This window comes from Alligator mississippiensis, chromosome 7, assembly GCF_030867095.1.
Source record: "Alligator mississippiensis isolate rAllMis1 chromosome 7, rAllMis1, whole genome shotgun sequence".
In the NCBI taxonomy this organism is placed as follows: Eukaryota; Metazoa; Chordata; order Crocodylia; family Alligatoridae; genus Alligator; species Alligator mississippiensis.
Window position 1 is genome coordinate 29,531,151 of NC_081830.1, and position 16,243 is coordinate 29,547,393.

General features: G+C 45.5%; 1 protein-coding gene across 2 annotated transcripts; it reads left to right on the forward strand.

Annotated features, from left to right (window-relative positions):
• Nucleotides 1-325: 325 nt before the first annotated feature.
• DBR1 (debranching RNA lariats 1) lies at nt 326-15,957 on the forward strand. 2 transcript variants are annotated; one of them, XM_019489880.2, is made up of 8 exons: nt 326-579; nt 851-978; nt 2,240-2,320; nt 4,627-4,712; nt 7,558-7,782; nt 8,293-8,373; nt 9,951-10,096; nt 13,833-15,957. In XM_019489880.2, the coding sequence occupies exons 1-8, from the start codon at nt 383-385 to the stop codon at nt 14,506-14,508; spliced, it is 1,620 nt and encodes a 539-aa protein (XP_019345425.1). In that variant the 5' UTR covers nt 326-382; the 3' UTR covers nt 14,509-15,957. The 2 variants fall into 2 exon arrangements, with proteins under 2 accessions (XP_019345425.1, XP_006270504.1); XM_006270442.4 differs by having other exon boundaries at nt 854-978.
• The last annotated feature ends 286 nt before the right edge of the window (nt 15,958-16,243 follow it).

The following is a 16,243-nucleotide window of genomic DNA, read 5'->3' on the forward strand; positions in this document are numbered from 1 at the left end:
GTGATGTATGTAACGCGTGACGGTAACACGGAAAGGGCTTTAGTATTGGCCCTATTTTGGGGCCACCGGTGCCTGCAGAGCCGCAGGGCTAAGGCAGGCTGTGGGGACCAACGCCCCGATCGCCGCCCAGCCCCGGGTAGCCCAGACTGAGCCCGCCCCACGCTCGTGGGGGCGTGACGAGTACGCTGGTGACGTAGTAAGTGCGCTCGAGGGGAGGCGGTGCCAGAAGGGGGTGGGGTTGGCTCAGGCTGATGACGCAATGATCACGGGGGAGGGGAAGCTGGTGATGTCACTGCGAGCGCGCTGGTCGGATCGGGGGTTGGCTCGGATCTGTGACGTGACGCGGCGCGTGGAAGCTGCCGGCGCCTGCGCAGTCGCGGCCATGAAGGTGGCGGTGGCGGGTTGCTGCCATGGCGCCCTGGACAAGATGTACGAGACGCTGGAGCTGCTGCAGCGGCGCCACCGCCTGCGCCTCGACCTGCTGCTCTGCTGCGGCGACTTCCAGGCCGTGCGCAATGAGGCCGACCTGCGGTGCATGGCTGTGCCCGCCAAGTACCGCCACATGCAGGCCTTCCACCGGTGCGCGGGGCCGGGGGGGTTGTGGGAGGTGGCGGTGGAGCTGGGGGTTATGAGGGAAGGGGGGATTATGAGAGGTTATGAGGGGGCTGGGTGGGGATTGGAGACGGTGGGTGGGGGGGTTGGGATTGGGAATGTGGGGGTTGGGCAGTGGGGCTCTGGAGGACGAGGCAGGGGGTGGAGGGTTCGGATGGAGCCAGGAAGTGGGGACGGGGGCTGTGGCAGGGTGCAGGGAGCTGTGGCAGGGCAGCGCTGACCGTGTGGTGACCACCAGCAGGTACTACTCTGGGGAGAAGAAGGCACCAGTGCTCACCATCTTCATCGGCGGCAACCACGAGGCCTCCAACCACCTGCAGGAGCTGCCCTACGGTGGATGGGTTGCGCCCAGCATCTATTACCTAGGTACCACAAGTTGCCCACCCCTCCCAGCTCCGGCCCCAGAGGTGTCAGGCAGGGGTGAAAGGGGCTCCTCATGGCCCCCAGACCTCCACTGCTGCACGGTGCTTGGAGTGGCCGGAGCGCTGTGCGGACGGTGGATGCATCCCCATGCAGTGGGTCTGAAGTTGCTCTGCTGCTCTGCTTGCTGCAGGTTGCACTGCTGCCTGGTTTTTGCAACAATTGATTGGTTTGAAGGTCATGCAGCAGCAAGCAAACGCTTTCCAAATGAATCTGTTAAGACCTTAACGTTGTATATGTGGTTGTCTCTGAACTGGTGCTCCTGGCTTTGTGAGACTGCATCAATTTAAGATTGCAAAATCACGTCCTGTTTCGTTTCGAAAGGTGGTTACTCCAGTTTCCCATGAGTGATTTCAGTGTTAACATTTGGTGCTAAGAGGCCGGTGAAATGTTCCTGTTCTGGGGGGCAGGCTGGTGGGAAGGAGCAGAGACCCTTAACAGTGTAAATATTGGGTTGGGTTTTTATTTTGGTATGGAGCCTGTAGCCTCCCTTGCTTCTGGCTAAGAGCATAAGAACTGCCATTGACTGGGTCAGACCATGGGTCTATCTTACCTGGTCTGCTATATCATGCAGGCAAAGGGGACATATGATTTACTTGGTGGGCTAAGGCCCATGATTCCCATTGACAGGTTAAGTCATGTATCGTGCAGCAACGGGGAGCGGATGCTGAAAGGGAGTGTGAGCTGGGTCTGACCAGGATTTTTCCTCTTGTTCCTTTCTTGCTTGCAGCCTCCAGTCTTTTAATGTCTAGGAAGTTCTGGTTCAGAGGCCATGCCCTCACTCCTGTGTTCAATAGCTACTAATGCCCTTTTCCTCCAAGAGTGTGTCCAGTCCCTTTTTGACTTCCTGGGTTGTTCTCCATCAAGTGGCCTGATGCAGACTTCTTTGGGTCTTCCCTTTGTTTCAAAACCCTCTGATGTCAAACTAGCTATACGCTCATAGGGTCTGATCTGAAGCAGTGGCTTACATCTAACCTTAAATAGCTCTGGCTCTGTGGAGTCACTGGAGGGTTGTATTGAAACAAACTATTTCCTTTTTTGTTTTATTGACCTCTGGGAGTTTATGGCTCATTCTGAACCCTGAACATAAAGCATAATTTTGAACTGTTTAAGAACTCATGTCTGCGTAGTAAAAGTGTACTAAGGATCAAATGTGTGATGTGTTTAAAATATGCAGAGAATTTTATTTAATGTCTTCTCATTGTAGGTTATGCAGGTGTAGTGAAGTATCGTGGTGTGAGAATTGGTGGAATTTCTGGCATTTTCAAATCCCATGATTACAGAAAAGGTAATGTTTTATTAAAAACAGAGTTTGCAAGACATTTAAAATGCACAAGTAATTAATATGCCATAAACTTTCTATTTGGTGATGTGTGTGAATTATTGGTGTGCGCTTAGGGGAATTGCAACTTCCAACAAAGATATGCGTGTCAGTAGATTCCTGCTGTTGACTGCTACTGCAAAGGCCTGGCACAAACTCCTCAATCTGAATGTCTAGGTGTATCAGCAGAGTGTGTTTTACCTCATCCGTGGAATGCTTAGACTTGCTCAGAGTATGTTGGCAGTTGATTGCTGCAAGGCAGATGCATTCAACAGTTGCGAGTTCCTTTTTGACCATCATTGGCAATGATCCCAGTGTTCTGCAATTTATTTTTGAAATAGACCAATGCTAGAAAATCAAGACTGGTGCCATTTATCTCATTCAGTAAAATTGAGGATTCCTTGATATTGCATAGAATTACTGAGATGCTGGCTTGAGTTGGAATTTGGAGCTGCAGATTTTCAGAATTCCATTTCTTCCTCTGTTCAGTGATATACAAGGGCAGGGAAAGTCCCTGCTCCCAAGAAGACCATTTCTTTATATTATGTTAGTCAGTTGGTAAAACACTAATCACCTCAAGTCTTCTTTCTTATTTCCTGTTAGAGGTCAGAGTTTTCAAGGGTCTGTGCTTTCTATGCTTTCTTTGTACTGCCCCTAGCAAGAGACCTCTGAAGAGTGACCTCAGGTGGCTTCCATGCTGTGAAGCTTTGAAGTAGTCCTTTTGCATTTGGCTGTTCTGTTAATTTTGTTGTCATGGCACGCACTAGCTGTATTATAATTGGCTTTGTGATCTCTGAGTGTGGTATTTCCTTGCAGGGAGCCTTCTTTATGCAAGAAGGTTTCTCAAGAAGTGCAGGGTAGTAAATGTACTGAGGTCTTATGTCCTCGTAGTTTAACATGGAGGTTAAACTTCACTAGTAGACAGTCTGAAACTTTACTAGTAGACATCTGAAAGTTTGCTCTGCAAGGATGCGTTTGACCACAGGCCTGTTCAAAGTACTCGTGGTGCAGCATCATGTGCAACAGTCTTTGCAGACCCCAAGGTTGTAAGTCTTGCACTCACTTAATTTAGCAGTAGTCTAGAAGGTTCTGCTGCTTCCCAGGTGAGCACATCTAAATGCCTTTAGTCCAGCAAACCTAAAACTTTAGGGCCTGTGAAACCTGTTCTCTGATAGTCAGGCCTGCTGACTGGAGACTTTCAGAACAGTCAAATGAGCTTCATCTCCATGCATCTAATCACTACTACTACTGGAATTTAGCTGTTAGTGAGTGATTTGATCTGTTAGTGTTGCAACTAATTTTAGGGATGTAGATCAAACCTTTCCACCACATTTTTATTGAGCCATGTCTAGCTATCCTTGGTGGAATTGTCAGGTCTTTAATTGATCAGTTGTGTGCAATACCAGTCCCACTATATACAATTCTTTAACCAAAACATAAATATCTTGAAGATAAAATAATATTATTTTTACTGTATTCAATAATGTGTTATCTCTTGTTTGTTTTTCTTCCCATGGAGGATTCTTGGAACTTTTTTTGTACCATGTATTTGGTGGGGGAAGGAGTTATTTACTGGGGGGGGGGTCTCCATATATCAACAAATTGACAAAATGACGTGACCATTCATCTAGTCCAGGGGTGCTCAACCTCCAGTTGACCTGTGGAGTTGTGGCATCTGGCTTGTGGGCTTCCCCATGGATTGGGATACTTGGTGGTGGGGGAGTGGCAGCAGTTAATATGACCATCCTCTCCTGTTACCAAATTCCCAAGCCCCATGTGGCCAGTCAGAGCTGGGCCATATACCTCCAACTCCCACACCCTGTGGGGCTGCATCAAGCCCCCTCCTTCCCTCATGGGGATGTGTCAAGCCTTCTTCCCGCTATAGGGCCGGATTGGAGCTAGGCTGCCCCCCTCTCCATGCAGGCACAGGGAACTGCCCATCTAGTCCACCTGGCAAAAAGGTTGAGCACCGCTGATCTTGTCCAACCCCCTGCTCAGCTAGCACTGCTCCACTCTCCTCCCCCCAGAATTGAGGATTGTTGCTGTTCTGTTTTGAATTAGTGCTTCTTAGGAATATTTTTGCCTCCTAGTGGGGAAAAAACTGGCAGAATAATGGGTACAGCCTAAATATCTTCATATGATCTTAGCCACTGGCAATCAGAGAACTTTGTTTGGCATTTCTACCAGGCACCCATGTGGGTCCAGGAGCTCTGCACAGGGAGGATTATAAGGAAACTGGATACCTGTGACAAGTCTTTCTTAATACATTACAGGACATTTTGAGTGTCCGCCATACAATAGACAAACAATAAGAAGTGCGTACCATGTGAGGAACATTGAAGTCTTCAAACTCAAACAGGTTAGCAAAACTTTTATTTATTTATTTTTGAAGAGGGGAAGATGATATTGGAGCGAGTGAGGGGAATTTAGAGGTGCGCTGTTGGTGTTTTCTACAGAATTAAAAAGCAGGCCTGGAAGGGACCTCAGAAGATCACTTAGTCCAGTGGTTCCCAAACTCTGATAGACTGCACACCACCAATTTAAAGTGATACAACCTTAAGTACCAGCAGCACATTTTTGTCATGTAAAGTAATTATAATAAATCTGTTAATGGGTACTACTGACAGGTTGGCTGCATACCACCGGTGGTACGTGTACCACAGATTGGGAACAGCTGATAGTCCATAGGTTGGCAACCTGTGGCCTTGGCAGCTGGGGCTTTACCTGCATTGCAGTTTTCCCTGCTGCCCAGACACAGCACTTTTCTATACTGTACTGTAGCTGAGCAGGAAGGAGAAGTGACAGTGACAGCAGCTGGGTCCTGGTGGTGGCCTGCCTAGGAGCTGAGCTAGCCTGCTGCCACAAAATGTTGCTGACTGATTTCGTCCAATCCTTTGCTCAAGGCAGGATCACCCCTGTCTCAATCTTTCCAAATGACTGTTGTCTAGCCTGCTCTTAAGCTTGCAAGGATGGCAAGTCCATGTTAGAACTACGTGCCTTAGCTACTCAAAAGTTTGTTGCAGCTGTCTTCAGCAGAAGGCTAATTGGGAGTGTCTGACTTTGTCTCACAACAGATACAATCTTCAGTAAATAAGGAAATTTATCAGACAGGTCTCCTTCACATAAACTCTCTTAATTGCAGAACTACCAATTATTCAGGGGTACGTAGGCATGTAGGTAAAGTCACATGTGGGAGGGGCAGCCGGAGCTTGTAGCTAAGGCTTTTTTGTTATATTGTGACAGATGTTTGCATTCCCTGTGGCTTCCTTATTTGGTTGGAAGCATACAGTTTTTTTGTAGTGCTGTATAATCTGTCGCTAGAGATGTACTGTGTGGGGATTTGAGGTCTAGCTAGGTTTGTACAGTTTGCTGCTCTGCTTTGGTGGGGGGACAGTGGAATGTTACACTCAACCATAAGTCCTATTAAAATAAAAAAACCCCAAAAAGCAAATTGTGGTTAAACAAGTGCGTGCGCACTTGTGGGTTTCTTTTTCCACTAATGTGTTCAATGATTTGGGATCAGAAGGGCTGGAAGGGCTTGTTTGACACCTCTGTTGTAAAGGACATAGAAAGAGCAAAGAAGTCTTTGAGAGTGGATGAAGGAGGCCTTGTATGGTTAAAGAGGGATCCCTGCTTCCCCTGACTCCAACCCCATGGTGCCTGTATTCCTGGGGCAGGGAAACTTGCCCAGTGCTTCATCTCCTGAGCTACCCGGATTCCCATCAGGCAAGAGCCTCAGTCTAAGATGCTGGAGTTCAGGAGAAACTGTTGGTTCTAGCACAGGGACTTTTAGTGTCTGTTCCCTGCAAACTCTGCTGCTGTTCCTGGTAGAAGCAAACTTTTCAGCCCAGATTTTCCTCTCTTCCCAAACCATATAAAATAGGAAGCAGTCAGCTGGCTTCCTGGGAGGAAATAGAGGTGTAGTGGGCCTTGCCATGGATCACTAATTCTGCCCACTTGGCTACCTTCTCCAGAGATTCCCTGGAACAGAGTGGTGTATGATGTTCCTTGTTAAGTAGGCTCTCTGCAAACTGGTGGATCAGCTGCCTTGGGATGTCCCCTGACAGCTGATCCATTTAACTGGGCAAAATATACATCACCTGTTGTCCTACCCATTGATATTGCAGGTGTGATCCTCCTGTGCCCCATCCTCCCCTCCCATTCACCCCAGGGAATCTCCAGGGTACACAAGGAAAGCTGGTTCTGGTGCAGTCCTGGGGCTGGTATCGGCAGTCCTGGCACTGCACTGGAGTGTTGAACTTGCTTTGGCTTGGTCTTGGGCTGAGATTGTCAGCCTTGGGACCACAATGGAGCAAGTTCAGTGATCTGCACTCCTGGGCTTGAGGCTGTCAGTCATCTGATTGCTGCAATCCCAGGTTCTTGGACTGCCAGAGTAATGAAGATGGGTGCCCAGGGAATCCCAAACATGGGAGCTCAGGCAGGCACTCTCGGGGCTTCAGGGGGCCAATCTTCCATGTCCCAGAATCGGGACATAAAGAATATTTTATCAATTACAAATTAAATCTGGAAGATTGTATCCAGTAGTTTAGAACAGGGGTTGCCAACTGGAGGTACACTTAACCCTGGGGGTACTTGGGAAGGCCCTAGGGCAGCAGTTCCCAACATGGTGCCTGCAGAAGATAAAACTTCAGAAGAATACAAAGTAAAGGGAAGCTGCATTTTGAAGTTGCGGATCTAATGCAATTTTAAGTAATGGATGAGATGATTGAATTGATCTAAACTGTAATATTCATATGGGTGCCCACCGCTTTTTCTTTTAAATTCAAATGTGCACTTGGGTGCACAAACATTCAAAACCCCTGCCCTAGGGGGTATGGACGGGTAGGCGAGGATGGAAAACCACCACCCCATGCTGCCGCCTCCCAGGACCAGGGGAGATGTGGGGGGAGCTCGCATGTGGCAGCCACCACTCTGCACTGCCATTGCTCTGTGTACCACTGTGCGCCACCCTCTGCCCCTGCCCTGTGTCTGGCTGCCAGGGGTACACTTATTAAAAGGTTGAAAACCTCTGGTTTAGAAAATAAGGCTTTCATGTCATAGCATCTGTGGTCAGGCAAAGGAGTAGGATGCATCTGTTAATTAATATTTCAAATGCTCTCTTTTGCTATGTGAGTTTGTAATGCTTATAATTTCCAGATAACATTTTCATTCACAATTTGTATGTATTTTTTTTGGATCACTAGCTAAAGCAGCCAATGGATATATTTATGTCTCATGATTGGCCAAGAAGTATATATCACTTTGGAAACAAGAAACAGCTTCTCAAAAAGAAATCCTTCTTCCGACAAGAAGTGGAAAGCAACACATTGGGCAGCCCTGCTGCTTCTGAGCTCCTGCAGCATCTGAAACCCGCCTACTGGTTCTCAGCCCATCTGCATGTTAAATTTGCAGCCCTAATGCAGCACCAGGTAAAAAACACAAACCCTAAATAAAAGCAAGTGTCCCATGTACAGCTCAAGTCTCCATTGTCAGTGCCAGGTCTGACTGGGTAAGCTTTGAGTACCACTGCATCCTTCCTCAGGGCTCTGGGTGAGAAGCAGACACAGCAGAGCTAAGTAACAGATGGAATAAGGGCTTGTGTAAAACTCCATGTGTAAATAAAAACAGGATACAAGAGAAATTATCAGGTAGGCAACAGATATAATAGAGAAATGCAATAGAAACCTGATAACTGGAAAAGCAAGATTGTATAAGAGGGTCATTATCACTTATGAACTGCTGAGATTAGCGAGTATCAAATAGACAATGACTTCATGACCCCTTATAATCTGTGTTATTGGATGTCTCTGAAGTGCAGAGAAATGGCTGAAATTTTAAATCTTATTTTTGAGTCTCCCCTATATCATTTTGATTCAGAATGGCTCCATTATCAAGTTGCTTTACACACTGTCAGTAATAGTTTTATTCCTGTTTCCTAGATGGACACTAAAGAACAGCTGCCAAAAGCAACAAAATTCTTGGCCCTGGATAAATGTCTGCCGCACAGAGATTTCCTGCAGGTAAAACCTTCATGAAATGGTCATCTAGTCACATTTTAAGTACTTCATGCATCTCAGTTAAGGAGTGCACTACTTAGCAGCAAGCTGAAGATGAATTCTTCTGTCCAAGTAAATCTAAATTGCTGCTCATGACAGGAGAGAGCTTGTCAAGGTAGGGAAAATCATATCTTCCATTTCGAGTGTAAGTAAGAGTATTAGTCTCTTATGTCCCTATATAGACTGCTTGCTTCTTGAGCCATGTTACTCACACCCAGTGTACCAACTAATTCAGAGTATAGGGCAGCAGGCCAGATAAATGGCGTGGGGCCAGTCCATAGGCTAGATCAAGCCCCACATGCTGGGATTGTGCCCTAGGGCCCTGTGTGCTGAGACTGGGCCTTGGTGGCCTGACAGCCCTGTGGCATCGGATCCCTGCGCTGCTGGTTAAAACCATGCACACACACTCTGGCATGCAAGGCTCGGGGCTTTCTGCAGCTCCAGAAATTTGGCAGTAGGGGAGTCATGCTGCTGCTCCTCTGCTGCCAAATTTTTGGACCCATAGGAAGCCCTGTGGACGACATAACACTGGGCGCTGGATCCAGCCTGTGGGCTGGGGGTCTAACACCCTTGGTATATGGTAGTAGCTCATCAGTGTTATAGGCCAGAATGACACTATCTTCTTACTATGAGCTGTGTTCCAGTGACCTGCTGTAGTTGTTGGAATTCTGTCTTCGGGGAAAAGAGCTGTATGACAGATGTCATGTAAAATACCCAGAGTATTAGGGGAGAAAAAATGGTCTGAAGAAGATGTGCTTCCTCAGTGTCCTGGGGAGGACTCCCAAGGCAGGCTGGAAAAGACTGATTTTTTTTTTTTTTTTTTTTTTTTCCTGGAGCTAAGGCTGCTTCCCCATGTGTGCCTAGCCCCCTGGGATGGTTTTTTGGACGGGCAACTTGATTCTATCATCCCATCCGTTTTATTTGAGGTTAAACTGTTGCACCATATGCTACGTGGGGCTATGTCATGATTAGTTCACAAGCTGGAACCTGGTGCAGAAAGCTGCAACTTTCTTTGGCGAGTGGGGTATCTTGGCAAGAGCATAATGTCTGTGCTCCAGGATTTAAGCTGTGAATGGCCTGGAATCAGGTGGAATTGTTGTATGCACCCACATTCAGTAGATGTGCTAATGCCTAGAACTCTTTCAATATTATGAGAGGATAGTTGACAGAACATTCTTGAGCGTTCCCAAACATGGATTGGCTTATTTGCATTAGTGGTGGTGAAGACAAGGGTTTTAAATTGTTACCAGCCCTCATTGAAGTCTGTAGGGGAGTCCATTTGCTAATTGGAATTAAAAATTGAAGTTACTTTTTTCTTCTCTCCTCTTTAACCTGAATTAAGAACACCTGTGCACACTGCAAAAGAGAGAGAGGGTCAGTTATTTCTAGCTATGCTTTGGCTGAGTAAGTTTTAGTTGAGGCTGTTTTAACTTGGTTTTTGTAACATTGAATAACTGCTAAGACTCCTGGAGAGTGTGCTATTGTTAAGATAATATCAGTAAAATAAGGCATTTCTTTTGTCCAATATTATTTTTCCCAAGATTATAGACATAGACCATGACCCCAACGCATCAGACTCTCTGGAGTATGATCCTGAGTGGCTTGCTGTTCTCAAGGCAACCAACGATCTCATTAATGTAACTCAGAACTCATGGAATATGCCAGAAAACAATGGCCTCCATGCAAAGTAAGTAAAATAAAGAATTGCTAAGGTAAGTTATGGGTTGAAAGAATGTGCTGTAAAGAAGTTATTTTAAATAGACAATCAGGCCACAGTTCCAATCTAATGGTTGCTGCAGTCACTGGTACAAGCAGAACTTCTGAAGTAGTTGTTGGATGTGAAAATTTGCATTTAACCCTGGAAGCAGAGAACTAAGGTGGCCTGTGCTGCTCCTTGTAAGCATGTACTGCTCTCAGGCGTAGAAGTGCGTGCTGCCTTGAAGGAACATGAATTGGTGAATCCTCACATTTATTTAAATATTTGCATGAAAAAAGTTTTCCATAACACTGAACTGAAGGGATAGACATAGCATTTGTATACACTGGTATAGCTGCATCTTTTCAACAAAAAAATGTAATTAATGTAACATTTGTAAATGCTGTTACTAAAATTACAAGTTCAGGGTTTTCTTTTTAGTTTGCAGATTTTTTTCCCTTTGAAGAAATCGCCTTACTGGTTTCCTAAGCAGCACATAGTCACAGACCACACATCCTTTGGTTAATATTGTATTTTTATGTACAGGGGATCTGGTAGTCTAGATATGACTGTTTAAAGAATCCTGTTGCTGCTAGAAGAAAAAAACAAGAAGATGACCTGAAGGCTTAAAGAAAGCCTTCTGGTGCATGGTATAGCTGGATGTGCAGTGCAGTCAGAGGGCTCTTGGCCTCCTGTAAAGCAGGGAAGTCGGGCCCGAGGCTTGGTCCTGACTGCAGCTCAGGCTGGCATTGCCAGCTTCTGCTGTGTGGAGATGAGCAGGAAAAGGTTTGCAGTCAGGGAACCTCATTTTCTTCACCAGTGGGGTTTCAGCACGAGGGGGAAGAAGGAATTTGGGAACCCCCATTAGAGATGAAGCTTCAGTGCACAGAGTAAGAGGATCTGAGGCAGAGGACAAGGGGAGGTTCAGCCCTGCCTTTGTCTTGAGGAAGTCAAGAGAAGTCTCTGAAGCCTGTCTGAGCACTTCAGAATGACCTGTAGCTAAAGCTTATCTGGGATCCAAGGTATTCTAACTCTCTCCTAACTGCCACAGGCTTCATAGTGAGGGTGGGAATGGGGAGAAAAGTCCCCATCAGAGAAGAGAACATGGAGTACTCAGACATGAACATCCCCTGGGATCTGCTTCTCTGGACACTCCTGAATGCAGTCTGGTAGTGTAGAGGAATGCTGTACCAGCTCCTGTGGAACAAACCTGCTTGGATGTTGTGAGGTCAGCTGCACCTTTGCTGGCAGCTGCTCTCTAAGCAAGAGAGATCAGACTCCAACTTCTCTCTGGGGCAGCAGAAGAGGCTGAGGAAGGATGGTAGTTAATATCTAGCCTAGGATCTGTGAGAGCTTGATTCAGTTTCCTGCACTGCTGTAGGTTTTGTGAGTGACCTTGACAAAGTTGCTTAGACTCTGGGTGTCTGTTTCCTACCTGTAAAATGGGATATCAGCATTCCTCACCCTCACATGTGTTGGGATAAATGCACCTTACACTTGTGAAGTGTTAGGATACTTCAGTAACAAGGGGCTGTGTTATTACTTTACAGCCCAAATAAGGAGAGGCAGTGGAGAATGCTGCATATTTTAAGGATGCTTTTGCTGAAACTGTCCTGTACCATGAACCTGCAAAAAGTTTGCTGGGGTCCTTTGACAGGGTTGCCTAAGTGCTGCCTTCTGCTTTCCCATATCAAGCTGACAATGAAAGCTGTGTCCCTGATAGGAAACTTATCACTAAGCACAGTGTTAAAGACTTGTTCACTGAAACCCAGGGCTGGATGTTGCCATTTGAATGTCTTCGCACGGATTATAAAGGGTACTCTAGACTTTAAGAGTCATGAGAAGAAACTATTCACAGGGAAGGAGCAGCAGTAGTTGCCTTGATGGGTTGATAGAAACCTAAAATGAGCCAGGCTTGTAATCCTTCAGCTACAGATCCTCACTTCTGTCTCTGGTCTGACAGCTTGCTCTGTCAGAGCACTGAGATTTGAGAAAATACTCCAGTAACATACTCATGTTTCACTGGCACATACGTGTATGTTCATCTATCAGTGCTGTACTCATTTTTACATGTTATGTAAAACTGAGTGGAGTTTACATTATGACACATGGTATCACATGCAATGTAGATTAAAAATGCAACATTTGCCTGTTGAGTTTAGACAAATATATTGAAGTCAGCATGCAAAACTCCACTCCCAACCTAAAGATTGTTCAGTAAAAGAACTGACATTAAAATTTGGCCAGGTGAGCACTCTTCTTTTTTTACTTCTCTTAAAAACAAATGTAATGCCTGCTATGTATTTTGGAGAAATATAATCTGAAACATCACCCATAGTCATTTAAGATCACAACTCTTTTTATAGCTTTTGATGTAAAGTATAAACATTGTGCACCTGATAAATGGGAAACCACTTTAAAAATGTCTGGTCTAATTGAGCATCAATTTATCTTTCTATTGTAACTTGTGTTATTGCCAGCCATAATATTTTGAAAAGTTCAGACCATCTGTCAGTATAAAGCAGTTGTGCCTCTTACGAGAATAACTGTAGATGCTTTTGGCTTCCACACTTTGATAAAGGATGTAGGGGGAAAAAATGGAGAAGGTGCAGTTAAACCACAAAAACTATCTGAGGGTTAGAGACGATGCCTTTTTACTGAGAAATAGGGTGTCTGCTCCATGTTCCCAGTGCAGGAAGGGACAAATTCTTGTGAGCTGGTCACCCAACTGCTCCTGCTGGCTTGGGTAAAACCCAGGAATGTGGTGATGAAGGCACTTCAGCCCTTCCTGGGGCTACTTTCGAGCACACAAGATAACCCTTTCCCCTCCACCCCCATTTAAAGATCAGTCTCTTAAGTGGCTTTACTGCCACACTTCTGGGTTTAGTGCAAGTGGGCAGGGTGCTCAAGGGTGCCCTTCCCTGGGGGTGTCCTGGACACCTTGTAGGCGTAGCTGTAGAGATTGATCAGTTTTATCTTCTCAGTGATGGAAGGGTCACTTGAGCGGCATAGAAGTGCCTTCACATGGGGAAGAGAGTACTGAAGAACTAACGGCTGGCAATTGAAGCCAGATGAACTCAAATTCTGCCCGAACTTAATGGAGCAAATAGTCAAAGGAAGTAATGATTTCTGCCTTAATTTCTTCATTTAAGCTTGGATGACTGTGTAAAAGATAGGCTTTATCTCAACACAAGTTACAGAAGCCAATATAAGGGAAATTGGGTGAAATTGAGGGGGATATAAAGCTCAGGTGAGAGAATCTTATGGTTCCTTCTTGCTTTAAACTCCCTGAATTCCCTATCCTACGCATGTTAAAAAAGGAGTATGTGATTATTCCCAAGGTCAGGCTGTGCTTATAAAGTATTTCACAGTTGGTCCCAACCCAGCTTGTGTGGCGAAGTGCTTGAAAAGCTGACTGCACAGAATACTGGTTTCTTCCATGTTTATCTTGCCACTTGGTTATAGTAAAACAGCTTGGAAACCAAAGTAAATTTCCAGGCTAGGATGCTAAATATATATTACTTTCTGTTCAGTTAGGGTTCATATCATAGTTTATTGGAATCCTCATACCAAGTGAGGTAGTATACATTTCTTGGGGAAAGCACTTGAAAAATTAAATGTTGCTGATGGGTAAAATGGTTTAGTGTTAATGTCTTTAAAGAGAACCATAGGTGGGGGGAACATGAGATAAATTTTGACTTATTTTTCTCATAAAAAATTCTTCTAGGTGGGATTACAGTGCAACAGAAGAAGCTATCAAAGAGGTATTGGAAGAGATGAACCATAATCTCAAAATTCCTGTTAACTTCTCTCTGACAGCTGCTTGTTATGATCCCAACAAACCTCAGAGACACCTAGAACCAGTTCATGTCATCAATCCTCAGACCACTGAATTTTGTGCCCAGTTTGGCCTCATTGACATTAACAACAAGATCCAGCAAGTGAAAGAAGAAGGTTCTGTTCGTGGGGAATATGAAGAGGAGGAAGAAGAGAGAGACAGTACTGGGTCAGCAGAGGAACCCAGTGAATATAATACAGATAGTTCTGGGTTGTCTTTGTCCATTAACCCAGATGAAATTATGCTGGATGAAGAGGGTGGAGATGAAGAGCTGAGCACATGTTCTGTGGATCCTTCACCTGATCACCCTCCTGACTTTTCTGCAAGCTTTTCTGACATCAGAATCATGCCAGATTCCATGATGGTATCATCTGATGATGCAATGGATTCCACCAATGAGGAACTGGAGAAATCTGGTGGGAGTAAGCAGGCAGAAGAAAAGAGCTTAAATGAGAGATCCTTAAAGCGTATTGGGAAAAATGAGAATGGCAATAGTGGCGTGAAGAAAATTAAGAGGCGGAATCAAGCTATCTACGCTGCAGAGGAAGAAGATAAAGTAGAATGAAAACTTTTGAGCATTACATTTCTTAACTTTCCATGCTGACCCTACCTCCTTGGCGGTGGTGTGCGGACTATCATGAACTTCTAATGCTTTTAAAATTAAGTGTTTGAACTGATCCATGCAATGGAATAAGACTGTATAGTTAACTACAGAGGTTTCTGCGGGGAAGGACTATCTATTTAGTTAAGTAAATGTCTAAGCAGGAAGCAGAGCTTTTCGAGGAGTCTTCAAGTTTAGGCATAAGCAGTTGGCTTTTGCTTCAGCTTTTGATAATTAATTCATTTTATTTACATTCTGCTGTGCCTCTGTGTCAGGTTTATAATACTTGGTTAATATGAAAATCTCCTTAAGTTATAATTCGGGTGGGAGAAAGAGGATCAGAGTTTGGTATGATGCAGTTGCATTACCTTTATTGCTTTCTTGCAGTTTGTCACCTTCGTACCAATTAGTTACTGCAGTCGGTTATCGCAGTGTGGTTAGAGCAGTATTCCCAAGATAGAAGCAGCAAGAGAAGAAAGTAGTAATGGTTTTGTCTCTGGAGGTACTGGTCATGCAGTGGGAAATCCTGGTAATCAGTGTTTTTAAGCAAACATTATGAATGTCTGCTCTTGAGTTGTCTAATTCAGTGGTGCTTAACCTTTTTGTCCGGCAGGCCGGATGGGTAATGTTCGGTTCTTTCATGGGCTGGATCTGGCAGTGGACCCAATCCTGTACCTGGGGCAAGTGCAGTAGGGCCCCTTCCAGCTGTGCAGAGTGGGGCAGGGAGCAGCCTGGTCCTAATCCAGCCATGCCAGGGAAGGGGGTATGGCCCAGCAACAACCTAGGCGGGGCGGGTGCAAATCCAGCCTGAAGAGGGGAGGGGGCATGGCTCAACCCCACAGGAGGAAGGGGACACGTCTCAGCCTTGTGGAGGGGTAAGGGGAAAGTGGGCTTGGCCAAGTGGTGCGGGATTGCAGGGGGGTGGCAGCTTGGCCCAGACTTGGCTGGGCAGAGGGAAAGTGGCATGGTCCAGACCCACGGAGAGCTTGGGGAGGAGAAGGGGATATGGGCTGGCTCCAAACCAGTGGGAAGGTGCTGTGGCCTGGCTGTGTGGGGCAAGGGTTGTGGCCTGTCTGCAACCCACTGAGCAGGGCTTGGGATTTTGGCAGTGGGGTTGAGTAGTGATATTACCTGCCACTGCTCCCCCACTGCCAATTGTCCTGATCTGTGGGGAGCTCCACATGGCAGAGGTTGAGCATCCTTGGTCTAATTGTCGTTTGTAATTAGTTTTGACATACTAAAAAGTATTCACACTGTGGACATTAAGCATCATGATTGAAGGCTGTAGTACCATAGAGGAGCGTGCATTTCTTTTCTAATAGAAGCTCTCTATTTTTTGCCTCTGTCTCTCCTAAAAGTTCAGAGTAGTAGTTAATAATTAAATTATTAAAAAGCCCTGGATTTCTGTATTTATATCACTGCCTTAGAAATGCTCTGTGTGAATCGTGGTATGTGGTCATGTTTGATTTCAGTGGAAGGGGCTGGAGCTTATAAACTTACAGGTAGGGCTGGTGGTAATGCCTGTATTTTTATTGCTACCTGACAATGTTTCCAAGAAGGCCCGATTTTTTTTGAGTTGCTGAATTTTGCCAGAATTTAGGAACTTAAGAAATGACATGTGCACATTCACACCCTTCAAAAGAATGCTAAAGTTTCAAAGTCAAGTACCCAAAAGTTAGGAAATTCCAAAACTAAGGTG

Bases quoted from the DNA above. Each gene is read 5' to 3' on its own strand.
- DBR1 (XM_019489880.2), top strand. From the start codon at position 383: ATGAAGGTGGCGGTGGCGGGTTGCTGCCATGGCGCCCTGGACAAGATG. The intron at 2,321-4,626 runs GTAATGTTTTAT...AATACATTACAG, and splicing joins ATCCCATGATTACAGAAAAG to GACATTTTGAGTGTCCGCCA. The intron at 4,713-7,557 runs GTTAGCAAAACT...TTGGATCACTAG, and splicing joins AAGTCTTCAAACTCAAACAG to CTAAAGCAGCCAATGGATAT.